The sequence below is a fragment of the Gadus macrocephalus genome, chromosome 11 (genome assembly GCF_031168955.1).
Source record: "Gadus macrocephalus chromosome 11, ASM3116895v1".
Taxonomy (NCBI): Eukaryota; Metazoa; Chordata; class Actinopteri; order Gadiformes; family Gadidae; genus Gadus; species Gadus macrocephalus.
Genome location: NC_082392.1, coordinates 6236718 through 6251670, shown reverse-complemented (window position 1 = coordinate 6251670; position 14953 = coordinate 6236718). Strand labels below are relative to the sequence as shown.

Below are 14953 nucleotides of genomic sequence, written 5' to 3'. Positions count from 1 at the left end.
GAGACATCCACTTCAATACGACACCTTGTTAATTTGCGATCTGTGCGTAACCGGAATCTTCTCCCAACCCTCCCTATGTTTCAGGGACATATTTTGATGTAACACACAACATCCCGCGGAGTTCTCCGACGACATGTGTATGTTCAAGTACATATTTTACCCATTTAACAAGGTCCATAGCCTAAATATTTGCATAGTGATAGAATAACATGGGAGGTGATACTATAATTGGGTTTACATTAACGCGTGTGTGCTTATTATGTTTTTAAAGTTGTCCTAACGAGAGTTAGCGCTAGCTCAGGTTAGCCTGTCAGTCAGTGGAACAGAGGAGAAAAAGTGTCATGTGTGCTACAATATCGACCCTTTTACTCAAACAACCATCATATATACTTTTAAGCATAACTTGTGATAGGAGCTCATTTGTCAACGCTATTCGTATTACTATAGATTTAGTTTAATAACTCCTTCAAGTGCATAGTCAATGTGTAAAACCTGTCTTTCACAAAGTGCCTTCACTTCGTAAAAAATGAAACGTCAAACGTCGACACATTTAAGTTCTGTTTATTAATCCAATTCGGCAACACAGTTGACATAGTTGAAAGAATAGCTCCTTGACCCCCCGAAGCTACCTCGGAAACATGAGTGGTTCCAAGCCGGACATTCTGTGGTCCCCCCACCACCCGGACCGCTATGTGATCTGCGACTCTGAGCTCGGCCTGTACCGCATCGGCCCCGCCTGCAGCGCGGAGACCAAGGCGGGCACACTCCCGCTCTCAGTGGAGACCGCCGCCACCTTACTCGCCATCAACTCCGACACGCCTTACATGAAATGCGTCGCCTGGTACCCCAAACACGAACCCGAGTGCCTTCTGGCCGTGGGCCAAGCCAACGGCCGGGTGGTCCTCACTAGCCTGGGCCAGAGCCACAACTCTAAATGCAAAGAGCTCATGGGGAAGGAGTTCATCCCCAAACACGCCCGCCAATGCAACACCCTGGCCTGGAACCCTCATGACAGCAACTGGCTGGCCGCGGGGCTGGACAAGCACCGCGCAGACTTCTCCGTCCTCATCTGGGACATCAGCCGGCAGTCCTCGCCCGACGCCAGTGTCGCCGCCGAGAAGATCCGTCTGTCGGCGGTGGACGTGGACTCGGGCTCAGTTGTGACCAAGCCCCTGTACGAGCTGGGGCAGAACGACGCCTGCCTGTCGCTCTGCTGGCTGCCCCGGGACCAGAAGCTGCTGCTGGCTGGGATGCACCGCAACTTGGCCATCTTCGACCTGAGGAACACCAGCCAGAAGACCTTTGTGAACACCAAGGCCATCCAGGGCGTGACGGTGGACCCCCACTTCCACGACCGCGTGGCCTCCTTCTTCGAGGGCCAGGTGGCCATCTGGGACCTCCGGAAGTTTGAGAAGCCGGTGCTGACCCTCACGGAGCAGCCCAAGCCTCTCACCAAGGTAGGATACGGGGCCGTTTTTATAGAAAGTTCCATTAGGATTATTTTGTATGATTGTGTTACAAGTACGTTACGGATATGTCATGTTTATTGTTTATAAAAAGAGGGACTAATAATCGGGGACCGAGCTTAGGGCTGCTTGATTATGGAAACAATTATAATCACGATTATTTTGGTCAATATTAGTCAATATAACTCACAAAAAAAAACATAACTGAGAACTTAGAAATGTCGCCTTAAAAATATACACAAAATGGTCCAAAAGAAAATGTTCAAATCTCAAGTAATGTACAGATTTGTATCCAGCTGTGCACTTTCTAAAAAGAAAATGTTAATTTTGTGATCGTTTGACGCTAAAATCGAATTACGATTAACCGCCCAGCCCTAACCGAGCTGTCAAAGTGAAGTGGTATAAAGGGCGGTTTGTATAAAAGTATACAACTTTAAAACACACTTTTCCGAGTATAATTTTTTAGCATAAATTTTTGGAGGCACAATATGATCGTAGTCCATCCATCACTTCACATTTGTGATGTGAGAGCGTTTCTCAGGTAAACAATGCATAGTGTTTGTTTGGTCTTGACCAAATAAAGCACATATTTGCATACACTGCATTACAGTTGTAGGTAATGCTCCATTAGCTCACGATTTTCCTATGGAAAGCCTATCGTGTAAATGCATGCATCGGTGATGTAAAGAGGCCCACGTCCATGGCCGACAAAGTCTTCTAACATCGCCGCAACGACAACGCGTCGAGTGTGACCCTTCCCCCTCCCTCCCTCCCAGGTGGCGTGGTGCCCCACGCGCACGGGCCTGCTGGCCACGCTGACGCGCGACAGCAACGTGATCCGCCTGTACGACATGCAGCACACGCCCACGCCCATCGGCGACGAGACGGAGCCCACGGTCATCGAGCGCAGCGTGCGGCCCTGCGACAGCCAGCTGGGCAGCTTCGCCTGGCACCCCTCGGCCCAGAACCGCATGGTGGTCGTCTCCGCCGCCAACCGCGTCATGACGGACTTCACCGTGTTCGAGCGCATCTCGCTGGCCTGGAGCTCCAGCGCCGACCTCACCTGGGCGTGCGGGCGCCACCTGTACGACTGCACCGAGGACGGTGCGGGAGGGGGGGCGGAGAGCGCCATCGAGAAGGACATCGCCACCAAGATGAGGCAGCGGGCGCAGTCGCGCTACGGCCACGACACCACCCAGGTGTGGAGGAACCACCTGCTGGCCGGCGGGGACGACGCCCAGCTGAAGTCGCTGTGGTACGACCTCTTCTATATCCTTTGGCGGCCGGAGGCTGGGAACGCAGCGCCGAGTGCTACTTCCTGTTACGCAGAGCGCTTCTTCCTGTCACGCTGCGTTTTGTTTTGGGAGAGTACAAACAACATGGCCGAGTCATTTGGAAAGTGTTGCCTTCTTCTTTTTTTTTTATGTTTATCACTGATGTATTGTTTAGATGCATGTCAGAAATTGCATGTAGGGATAAGGGCATCTTGTGCAGGAACGCCTACAGGTAGACAGCGGACATTGGGGTTTGAACCCATAACCTTTCAACCATAAGTCAAATGTCCTCTTGTTCCCCCTGGTAATGAAATGAAAGTCTTCAGACGTGCTCTCTTAATGTGTCACAGTGTCTCGGAGTCGGTTGGTTTTCCTATGCAAGCTTCACATATGAAACAGTGCACAGAGAACCCTGATCTGAAGCTGCAGGGGAACAAACAGGCCCTGGTCTACTCCGGGATCAAGGACATCGTCAAGGTCAGCTCAGGTGAGACATCTGACGCACGCACGCACGCAAGCACGCCACACGCCACACGTGGAATGGGTTAACCTAGCGATTGTTAGCGCTTGGCACTTGGTTCTATGAACATCATTCCTGTACCGACAGTGATATTATTGTTCCTCTTTCATCTGACAAATGTACTTATTGTAGGTCGCTTGGAGGAGAGCTCCTACTGAACGCCCCTGATGTAAATGTCCCCCCCCCCCCCCCCCCACAGGCACTGCAGAGAGCCGGCGCTGCTGGAGCGGCTCCGAGCGGCCGGCCAGCGCGGTGCGCTACCACAGCGAGGAGCGGAGCCTGGCACTGAGGCTGTGCGGCTGGACCAGCCAGGCCGGGGGGGCGGGGGGGGGGCCGGAGGTGGACGCCGAGCCCTTCCTGCTCTCCCTGGAGCAGGGCCGGGAGTGGCAGCGGGCCGCCGCCGTGGCCCTCTTCAACCTGGACATCCGGAGAGCCATCCAGCTGCTGCACAAGGGAGCCACCACCGACAAGGGTGAGACGGGGGCGGGCCTGCTGTTGGGGTGGAGTGGGCGGGACTAGTGGTGGGGAGGGAGGGGGCAGGTCTAATGGATGGGGGTGGAATGGGCGGGACTAGTGGTGGAGAGGGAGGGGGCGGGGCTAGTGGTGGGGAGGAGGGGGGCGGTCTCCAGTGGAAAGTTTCTGGAACCCGACCTCACCGTCTGTGATCTACCTGTTATGCAGGGCGAGATGCCCTGACCTCTTACCTGCTCCATAATGACATTTATCTGAATAAGGCAAAAACAACAGCAACACTATTTCGTACAGCATTAGTAGTTCTTAGAAGACGCTTTTATCCAAAGTAAATAAAGCTTGTTATTTGCAGCTTGAGTGTTATTCCCTCCGCTTGGCAGGAAGTGCATTGCATAAAGAAAGCTCTAGTGGGTCAGTTCTCATCACGGGCTCTGAGTTGCCCTGGTGGATACCGGTTGAAAATGAACGTAGTTCATTCATTCAAGTACAGTACGGTGGAAATCATAACCAGTATTGGCAATGCCCCGCTCAGGGCAGAAAAGCGGTCGGATCTGTCTGGCCTAAATTAAATTAGCATTGAGCGTAACCATAATCAGATTTTACAGAATCGGATTACATTTCGCAAAACAAACGTAGCAACCTCATTTATTTCCCCAAATTGTGTTTGGACACTTTGTGTCTTTGATTGTCGTGAGAATTCTACAGAAGTAAACTGTATTATTAGTTTTACTTTTATAACTTCACAGAATGTGTGCAGATACTAACAGTTTGTTTTCCTATAATAAAGAGGAGTTCAGTTTTGATTAAATTCCCCTAATAGGCCTGACCGAGTTAGTTAACTTTTGTTTTTTAGACAGTTAAGTTTCTAGTTTTTGTGTTATTTTGAAAAGCCCTGCGTGGTCACGGGCTGGTGTTTAGGTGACACTAATGCAATACATCATGGGAGCGACCGGCCGCAGCTCTCACTCATGAACGGTCTTACCCCCCCCCCTGGCTCCCCAGGCGACCTGAACCTGAGTGTGGTTGCCATGGCGCTGTCGGGCTACACGGACGAGCGGAACTCCCTGTGGCGGGAGATGTGCAGCTCGCTGCGCTCCCAGCTCAGGAACCCCCACCTCCTCGTCATGTTCGCCTTCCTCACCAGCGAACCCGGCTCCTACGACGGCGTGCTGGTGAGGTCCCCGCCCCCGTCGGACCCGGGAACCAATGCACGGTCACCTGGTGGTTCCACAAAACCCCGGGGCCAATCACAGCACTCATACAGTTAGCCCACATGTTAGATTAGGTTGATGGACGGATGTTTACTGCATTCGATCCAAAGGGGAATTTCTTACCACTACAGAGAGAATAATTATGTAAAACTTCAGAAATATGTTAACAACAATGGCGTTTTATGTCATCTTCAAATCCCCCATAATGCCCGGTCCTCTGGTGAGGAATTTCCTTTGAGTTGTTATTTTTAGCCAGGGATTCTAACTGATTCTAAGCAGCTGTCCGTTGTCATGACAAATCGATAGTCTTCTTCTGTGGGCCGGAAGGTTTACTTTGAGCTATTTTGGGGAAATACTTTCCCTGTTGATTTTTCGTCTGGATATGCATGCACTGAGGCCTTACAGTGACTCTCATGCTTAAACTTTCATCAGCATTCAACGACATGTATGACTGCCTACCTAACTGGTTTCCTGTCCGTTTGTTTCATGTTAACCTTTTGGAGAAGCCAATCGTTAATTATAATTAGGCTTAATGATTGACGGTTACTGGTGAGTTGAATGGATTTATATTTAGAGGACATATTCAGGTTCCCACTCCCTGCAGGTTAGATCATTACTGCCCTATAGGGGGCCCCAGAGAGTTTAAAGTTAAAATGGCTGATGAGTTAAAGGACACTCACTGGTGACATTACAAGCAGTGTCCACACAGATGTCTGATCCAGATCAATTTAGATTGATAGAAGAATTTGCTTCTATCGATTGGTCAACCTGATTGTTAAAACAGGAGCTTTTCATTTTTAGAACTTTTCAGTTGTAGCACACACATTAACACAGTGAAGGTACTCCAAAAGCTTTTACCATGTCTTCACCCGACATGGTTTGGTTCTCGCCCTGTGTCTCAGTACGAGAGCAGTGTCGCGGTGCGCGATCGAGTGGCCTTCGCCTGCATGTTCCTCAACGACACCCAGGTAACGTTGCACAGGCTCACCCGCAACCATAATTATGTGCAATATTGATCATTTACTTATTGGGTTTACTTTTACGGTTTGTTCATCTTGTTGTTTGTCAACTGTACTGTGCTGTCTGTTGCTACGGGATACCTGAATTTTCCCAAGGGGACGAATAAAGTATGTACTTACTTACTTACTAACCCTTACCGCACGCTGGTGTAGGGTCAACCCAGACGCTAACCTCAGAGACTCATCCAGCCGTCCTCTGAGCATCACGCTGCACTGCATCCTAACCCTCCCTCTCCTCTCGGTCCTCGCCGTCGCCATGGCAGCTGCCGCGCTACATCGAGAAGCTGACCAATGAGCTGAAGGAGGCGGGGAACCTGGAAGGCATCCTGCTGACGGGGCTGACCCGCGACGGGGTGGACCTGATGGAGAGCTACGTGGACCGCACCGGGGACGTGCAGACGGCCAGCTTCTGCATGCTCAGGGTACGGCCGGGGCCGCTGTGTGTGTGTGTGTGTGTGTGTGTGTGTGTGTGTGTGTGTGTGTGTGTGTGTGTGTGTGTGTGTGTGTGTGTGTGTGTGTGTGTGTGTGTGTGTGTGTGTGTGTGTGTGTGTGTGTGTGTGTGTGTGTGTGGCACTGTGCCGGCAATACAGATTTTTTTTTTTTTTTTTTTTCAGTGAAATAATATAATTAGAATTAAGAAAATTAAATTGTGTAGAATAGGCCACAGTTCTGCTCTGTGTGGGAGAATTGGCGCGCCGAGAATTGACGTGCTTCCTTACAAGACCGGTAACCATAGCAACGCCTGTAAACAAACCCCGCGAAGCCCAATCCCTACGTGAGCTCCCCGCGCTACGGCCATCCGGAGGCGCACAGAGCTTTTGGCCGTGATATTATGATATATAAAATTATATTATACTATTATATATAGAACGTTATAAGACGCCGAGAATTGGCGCGCTGCCAGCCGCTGTCACCGAGTGTGAGAGGAGAGTTGACGGAGAAGATGGCAGTTGACCTATAGTTAATACCGTTTATACCGGTAATACCGGTGTTGACACGAGCGTATTACTCGGTGTGAAAATGTCCACCCCGCGGCAACCCTAGTGTGTGTGTGTGTTTTTTTTTTTTCAGTGAAATAATAAAATTAGAATTAAGAAAATTAAATTGTGTAGAATAGGCCACAGTTCTGCTCTGTGCGGGAGAATTGGCGCGCCGAGAATTGACGTGCTTCCTTACAAGACCGGTAACCATAGCAACGCCTGTAAACAAACCCCGCAAAGCCCAATCCCTACGTGAGCTCCCCGCGCTACGGCCATCCGGAGGCGCACAGAGCTTTTGGCCGTGATATTATGATATATAAAATTATATTATACGATTATATATAGAACGTTATAAGACGCCGAGAATTGGCGCGCTGCCAGCCGCTGTCACCGAGTGTGAGAGGAGAGTTGACGGAGAAGATGGCAGTTGAGTTGACCTATAGTTAATACCGTTTATACCGGTAATACCGGTGTTGACACGAGCGTATTACTCGGTGTGAAAATGTCCACTCCGCGGCAACCCTAGTGTGTGTGTGTGTGTGTGTGTGTGTGTGTGTGTGTGTGTGTGTGTGTGTGTGTGTGTGTGTGTGTGTGTGTGTGTGTGTGTGTGTGTGTGTGTGTGTGTGTGTGTGTGTGTGTGTGTGTGAACGCATGACCCACACTTATTAACCCACATATACATAAGCACACACTAGGGGTGCACGGTATAAATGGTATAGAAAGTACGGGTGAAAATTTGCGCCACGGTATGGATTTTGACGTTACCGTGTGACCGGTAGACAGTGTTGTGTGTAACGCGTTACAAAGTAAGTAACGTGGTAATACAGTAACGCAACTACTTTTTCATCTCAAAAGTAAAGTTACGCGGAACTACTGAAAATAGTCTAACGAAACGTAGCTCCTCTTTCAATTCGGCGCAACTTTACTTTTCCCAGGGACAGATTAGACAGCGATGCCGCCTTCTCAGGCAGTATGCTATGCAATAATCCCTTCACGCGCTCTCATTCCTCACCGTACGAGACAGACGCTGGTAGCGTGAAGCCGTCTCTGCATCTCAGACATCGCTTCTGCTGTCATTTTCCAAAGCCAGTCCTTCGAACAAAAAACAGGCAGCGGTGGAACGGGGTAACAAACCCCGTCACTGTTTACCTGTGACACTTGTGAGGACATGGTTCCCTTTAAGAATGTCGACCGAAGGGGCTTTAAAGAGATGGTCCAAACACTCGATCCCAGGTACGCGTTACCTGCCCGCACACACTTCAGCCAAATGGAGATGCTAAAACTATACGGCAAGGTCCGCGAGCAAGTGGAGAAGGAAATCCCTTTCCACATATTGGTGTTTTTCAGATATGGAAGTAACTTGAGAAAAGATTTTGCATTTTTTTTCGACGCAGTTTCGCTGCCTAACCAGTATTTCACCCCTTCAGAAGCATTTATATTGAAATTAGAAGATGTGATTAATATACCGCGATATAATACCGTTACCCTCTATGCCTCAAATCATACCGTTATATACATTTTTGTCCATACCGTACAGCCCTAGCACACACACACACACACACACACACACACACACACACACACACACACACACACACACACACACACACACACACACACACACACACACACACACACACACACACACACACACACCTACCTACCTACCTACCTACCTACCTACCTACCTACCTACACACACCTACACACATGCTGAGGGTAGAGTAAGAAACATTGTACATAAACCAGGAACATGGGTTTGCAAATTTACTCCTAAGGGATCTCTTGTTTTAGATAAGATAACACATTATTGACCCACTTTACACACCGTTTGAAATGTAGGTGAAATATATTTTCATTCCCACAAGGTGTCACACTCAACAGTGAGGGAACTTAAATAGTGACCTTCAACAGTGAAGTACAACAGTATAATAATTATAAGAATAACAGGTTGCCTCTTTGTCTCTGCCTCCACTTCGATGTCACATCAAAGTCTCAATCACACACCGGTGTTGTTGTGTTATTAGCATTAACCAAGGCTGGATGTTCTGTTTCGATTAATGGCGGGTGTGTGAATGGGTTCGGCGTTGTGTAACGCTCCAAGCCGATTGAAACACCTCAGACTGCGTGCTTTAAACGGCCTCTTCCTCATAGCTGGACAGCCTCGCCTTCCCCTCGCTGTCTACCCATCATGAATATAGGAACAAGATCATGGAACAAAGACAATAACATAATAATTTGATCTCCCCTCCTCACTACGTCACACGCTTCCAGCCAAACTGTCAAGCAATCACAAACTTTGTTATGTTGCAGGTCAATGTGTGTGTCACGAGGGAAACAACGCAACACAACAGCAGCTATAACAACACAAATAACCGTATCGCATAACAGACGAGCAGGTGTAGACAAAAGAAGACTTCACACTACTTCCATAGAAGCGCTCGAGCCGTGACTCGCTGAATGTGTTGTTCACATTGAGAATGCTACAGGGAGGAATCGTGTCCATACATGTGAACGCTACATTTCCCCAATCGATTGCATCATCGTGTGTTTGGGTCATTGAGAAGACCAAATTTGGGCAATTGTGAATTGTGAACACTGACGTTACAACATGCAACTCGTAAGTTCTAAACTCATGGAGGATACTTTATCATCCCAAAGTAATTTCACTCCAAAATGTATATCATATATTTAGAAGTGAAATTCATTTCACATGTTGTCATATATTTGTCCTACAAATTAGAGTTTTACCAAACTAACCTTGTGTTTTAACTTAATCACCCTGACACGGTATTACCACTGGCCACATTGTTGACGATCCCAACAGAAGCTTAATGCTAGGCGGTGGCGCCGTCTAGCCTGACTCCATGGTTTCCTCTCACAGGGCTCCCCGGGAGACGTGGTCAAGGACTCGCGGGTCCAGGGCTGGATTGAGAACTACCGCCACCTGCTGGACGCATGGAGGTTCTGGCACAAGCGGGCTGAGTTCGACATCCACAGGGGCAAGCTGGACCCCAGCTCCAAGCCCCTGGCCCAGGTACCACAGCAGGCCCTCCACAAACCTCAGAGTAGAGCTTCACCCGTTGGGTTCCTGTGTGTTTTAGCCTTGTTGTTACTAATCTCCTCAAGGAAGTTGACTAACACCAACGAATGCATCAACACTGATATATACAGACACACACAGATATGCACACACACACTGACATCCTTTCTCATGGCGGTTAAAAACATTGGCTTTGTTAAACTTTCACATGCGTTTGTATTTTCTTATCTTCTTAAAGCAGCCGCCGGGACAGACGTCCATAAACATGTTGCAATGGCCATGAAGCAACGTGTATTGCATTTAGTTCCCTGTGTTTGAGTGTGTGTTTTTGAGGTTGCTACGTGTGGAGCACATGGAGCTAGGTCTGCTGTGTGTGCGCGAACGTGTCCCAGGGAGAGAGTTAATCATTCAGCAGTAATCAAAGCACCGGGTCAATAGAGAAGGGTTTTGTATTGCCTTGCTGCCTCCCGGCCGCTCTAGACTCCCGACACGCCGCTGTAAACAGTTTAGCTTTGACCCACATGTTCCCAACGTCTCTATCGCTGAATAATCCAGCACTTATCGGACTCGTAATGACCTCCTGGCAGCTGGCGAGCGAGCTCCGGCCGGCCCCACGCCTCAGCCTTTGGTTTCACCTGTCCTTATCACCTCGCCCTGTTTCTTTCCATTCGCTCTCCTCCTCCTCCTCCTCCTCCTCCTCTCCAGGTTCATGTTGACTCAATGAGTTTTTGTATATATTTGGTTTGTGCAAAAACTAGATTAGCAGCCGGAAAGTAGTTTGACTGCAAAAGTATAAACGACTTTACTATGTATTGTCATCCATCATTTGTTCTCCTCCTCCCTCTCCACCTCCACCTCCCCCCCCCCCCCCCCCCCTCCTTCCCCTCCAGGTGTTTGTGAGCTGTAACTTCTGCGGGAAGTCCATCTCCTACAGCTGCTCGTCCGTCCCCCACCAGGGGCGGGGCTTCAGCCAGTACGGCGTCAGCGGCTCGCCCACCAAGTCAAAGGTCACCAGCTGCCCCGGCTGCCGGAAGCCCCTCCCCCGCTGCGCCCTGTGCCTCATGAACATGGGCACGCCCGTCTCCAACTGCCAAGGTGAGGAGGCCCCCCCCCCCCCCGCGCCTGGGGACTGCGGCCCCCGCCTGGGGACAGCAGCACCCCACCTGGGGACTGCGGCCCCCCGCCTGGGGACAGACGCTCCCCGCCGCTCCCCTAGCCTGGTCCTGTCCGGATGCCCGCTGGTAGAGCAAGGCATTAATACTGCTAGGGTTAGGGGTTCGATGCCCGCTGGTAGAGCAAGGCATTAATACTGCTAGGGTTAGGGGTTCGATGCCCGCTGGTTGAGCAAGGCATTAATACTGCTAGGGGTAGGGGTTCGATGCCCGCTGGTTGAGCAAGGCATTAATACTTCTAGGGTTAGGGGTTTGATGCCCGCTGGTAGAGCAAGGCATTAACATCGCCAGGGGTTAGAACATGAAAGAGCCGATCGTGAGCCATTAAAATGACATTGATGTCAAGGTTTATTACATTTTTGTTAAAGCACATCATTTTCCTCCTCTATTTACGTGTGAAAAGTTAGAACCAAAGCCAAAGTCCCCCAGGGGTTGAAACTCCCCGGGATCGGCCACCTGGAGCGAGACCCAGCTCCTAAACCATTTACCAACGCTGAACTAAAACCATTAGCCAACGTCCCGTCTAGCCTTTACAAACACGTTCAGCGTGTCCCCAGCCTTTATGGCTGTAATTCCTAACCGAGCATCTGGAGGTGGAGACGGGGGGGGGGGACGTGGACTCTGTATCCACCACTCAGCCACACCGTGGCATAACCCCGTTACCACTGACCTCACACGGATTTCTTAAGGCATGTGGCATGTGGCTCAGGAGGTAGAGTGGGTTTGCTAGTAATCGGAAGGTTGCTAGTTCGAATGTCGAGGTGTCCCTGAGCAAGACACCTCACCGTGACTGCTCCCGACGAGCTGACTGACGCCTTGCGTGTTTGACACCGGCTTCGGTGTGTGAACGTGTGCATGAATGGGTGAATGTTAGGCAGTATTGGAAAAGCGCTTTGAGCGGTCCCTGGTTAGAAAAGCGCTGTATTAATGAAGTCTGTGTACACAGTCTCTCACCCTGCACACTGTCTCTCGCCCTGCACACCTCCTCTTACTGATCCCATCCTCCCTCCCTCCCTCCCGTGTCCTCCAGGCTTGGGGAAGTCTGAGGAGAAGGGAGACCCGGCCCGGGAAAACAAGCTGGCCCAGTTCAACAACTGGTTCACCTGGTGCCACAACTGTCGCCACGGCGGCCATGCTGGTCACATGCTCGGCTGGTTCAGGTGAGCGCCCGGCAGCCCTGAAAGATGAGGGACAAAAGGGTTTTCATTCACCTCACTGTGAGGGCCTTTTCTTTAATTGTAATATGAATGGGCTGTTGGGGAAGTGAAGAGAGTAAGGGGGGGGTGGGTTGAAGATTAGAAGAGATGGGATGACGACCTGTAGCATAGGATCACAACGGGGAATCGAACCTGGGTTGCTACAAGGCTGAGGCCCCCATGGTTAGCGGGGTGAGTCTCCTAGCCAGGTTAGGGGTGTAGTATAACGTTGGCCTGGGACCTTCTGAGTGGTTCTCAGTGTGCACCACCTTCTCTCGGTGGTTCACACTCCATCCTCTCCCGTCGTCCGAGGTCTGAGTTTACCGGTCGCTGGCGGCCATGTTGCGATTCCCGAGCGCTGACTGCTGCATGACCTCTGACCTTCCGCAGGGACCATACCGAGTGCCCGGTGTCGGCGTGCACGTGCAAGTGCATGCAGCTGGACACGACCGGGAACCTGGTGCCCTCCGACAGCGTCTAAAGGAACCCACCGCGGAACCCGTTTGGACTCGGGTCTCGTGGAACCAGATCGCCACGACGACCGTACCGGGAGCCTGGCGGAGGCAAGACGAAAGGGGGGGCCCCCCGGATCTAGGGGGGGCATTCATGCGCTGCTCACGCCTCAATCACACAGTTGACACACTATAGCTGGGAATGAATGTAACACTTTATTAAGGGCCCTTAGTTCACCACCCGGTGTAAGGTTCAAGGGTCACCAGCCATTACTTTACACAATCTCTATCAATAAAGATGAATTATGATGGGTAGACCCCCCCCCCCCCCCCCAAAGCCTGCCAGTTCGTTCAGTCCACCAGGGATGTGTCTTTAAATGGCTGACACACCTCACAGCCGGTGGTCGAACAGGGGCCCTTTAACACAGACGTATTGATGACAAGAAGGGAGTATATGTATTGTTTAATCATAACCGGATGATGTGATCAGTTAACTTAATCAATGAAGGACAAGGGAGCAAATGCAACTCGCCGCCTTGCTGACAGTAATTTGAGCTTCTGCCGCCACTCAGGAGAATGCGTGGAGGTCGTGCGTCCCGGACAGCCTCTTTCAATCTAACCTGAATCAGGATTCATGTGTTTATGTTGATCTATTAAAAGAAGTTTATCACAATGAGTGAGATTTTGTCCTTCAGTCACAGGGTTCTGAATTCAAACAACTATGTACCTAGTCTACCTGTACATGCTCTTGAGCAAGACACCTAACCCCTACCTGTTCTTTAAAGGTGTAGGTAAGTTCTAAGAGCTATTATTTGAGTGTCATTTGTGAGAAATGGCATAGCCATCTGTCAGCTATTAGAGGGTAAGTGCTGTGAGAATATATTCCTCAAGTTGACTGTGCCTGGCTCTCGAGTAGCCAATTTACATTTTATCAATGAGTTGAATCTCGCCTGTCAATCACAGGTGCGGGAATTTATCACTAAACCGCATGAGTCGGAGGGAGGGAGGGCATCTTCTGGGTTCACTTTCAAATTCTCTGCTCTATTAATCTCTTATCAACCCTCAAGTCTTACCTAAGGCAGCTTTAATGACATAAATTTGAATTCAATCCAAGTCACTTTGCCGTGCGCAAATGAATTCATGTTGCATATTGCATAAATATAAACTATTAACTGCATTCATACGTGCTGAAATACATGCAGTGAATACCAACAAACGTAACTAAGACAAATCACATATATATGATTTATATTTAATGTAATGTGTGTCCAGTGTGTGTGTGGCGGGGTGAGCTTTGGTAGCACATGTGTGTGTTTGGGGGAGGGTGGGGAGGGGGGGGAAAGTACGAAGAGAAGAAGCATGGGTGGGTGGTTTGTTAGTTGGGTTGGTGCGTGCGTGCGTGCGTGCGTGTGCGTGCGTGCGTGCGTGCGTGTGCGTGTGTGTGTGTGTGGCGAGGGTGGGGGGGTGGTCTATGCATTCACGTCCCCACTCCAGGCCTGTGGTCAATGAATGGGCTTCTGCAGAAAACAGCAGCTGCTGGGCACAGTGACAAGGAGCCCCCAGATTACCCCCCCAACACCCCCGCACCCCCTCTCTGCCTCCATAAAGACCCCTCAGCTGCCGGAACACCATGGACTCAAAGCGGGCGAGAGAGAACAGCCTGAGTCCCACTCGCACACACACACACACATGCAGGCAAACACACACACACACACACACACACACACACACACATACAGGCAAACACACACACACACACACACAACAGGCACACACACTCGTATATGCACACACACACACACTCCCTTCTTTCACTCACTCTCTCGGCCCCCCCGTCTCGCCCCCTCAGCTTGGGGTGTTGGTGGGGTGGGGGGGGGGGGGGGGACGAGGTCCCCAATTTGCACCCTAAAGATATGCATAGCGGTATCTCCGGGAGGACGGACGCTGTCTGCGGCGGGCGCAGCGACCGCGGCGTCCTCAATGGCCATTCTCTTTCCCTCATCACCGCACTCCCAGGGAGCCATTGTGGAGTGAATGGAGGAGGCCTCCCAACACCAGGGCTAGCTAAATCACTTAGTCATGGAGGTAGGGGGAGGTTACTGTACCCCTCGTCCGCCGACACCCCCACCCATGTCTGCCAGGCAGGGCT

The 14953-nt window shown here is 50.5% G+C and overlaps 1 protein-coding gene across 1 annotated transcript; it reads left to right on the top strand.

The window, feature by feature from the left end:
- The first annotated feature begins 81 nt into the window (after nt 1–81).
- On the top strand, nt 82–13480 carry mios (missing oocyte, meiosis regulator, homolog (Drosophila)). Its single transcript, XM_060064321.1, has 11 exons — nt 82–1457; nt 2243–2735; nt 3129–3227; nt 3460–3732; nt 4734–4903; nt 5845–5910; nt 6225–6383; nt 9826–9978; nt 10875–11079; nt 12187–12316; nt 12743–13480. The coding sequence occupies exons 1-11, from the start codon at nt 639–641 to the stop codon at nt 12831–12833; spliced, it is 2658 nt and encodes an 885-aa protein (XP_059920304.1). The 5' UTR covers nt 82–638; the 3' UTR covers nt 12834–13480.
- The last annotated feature ends 1473 nt before the right edge of the window (nt 13481–14953 follow it).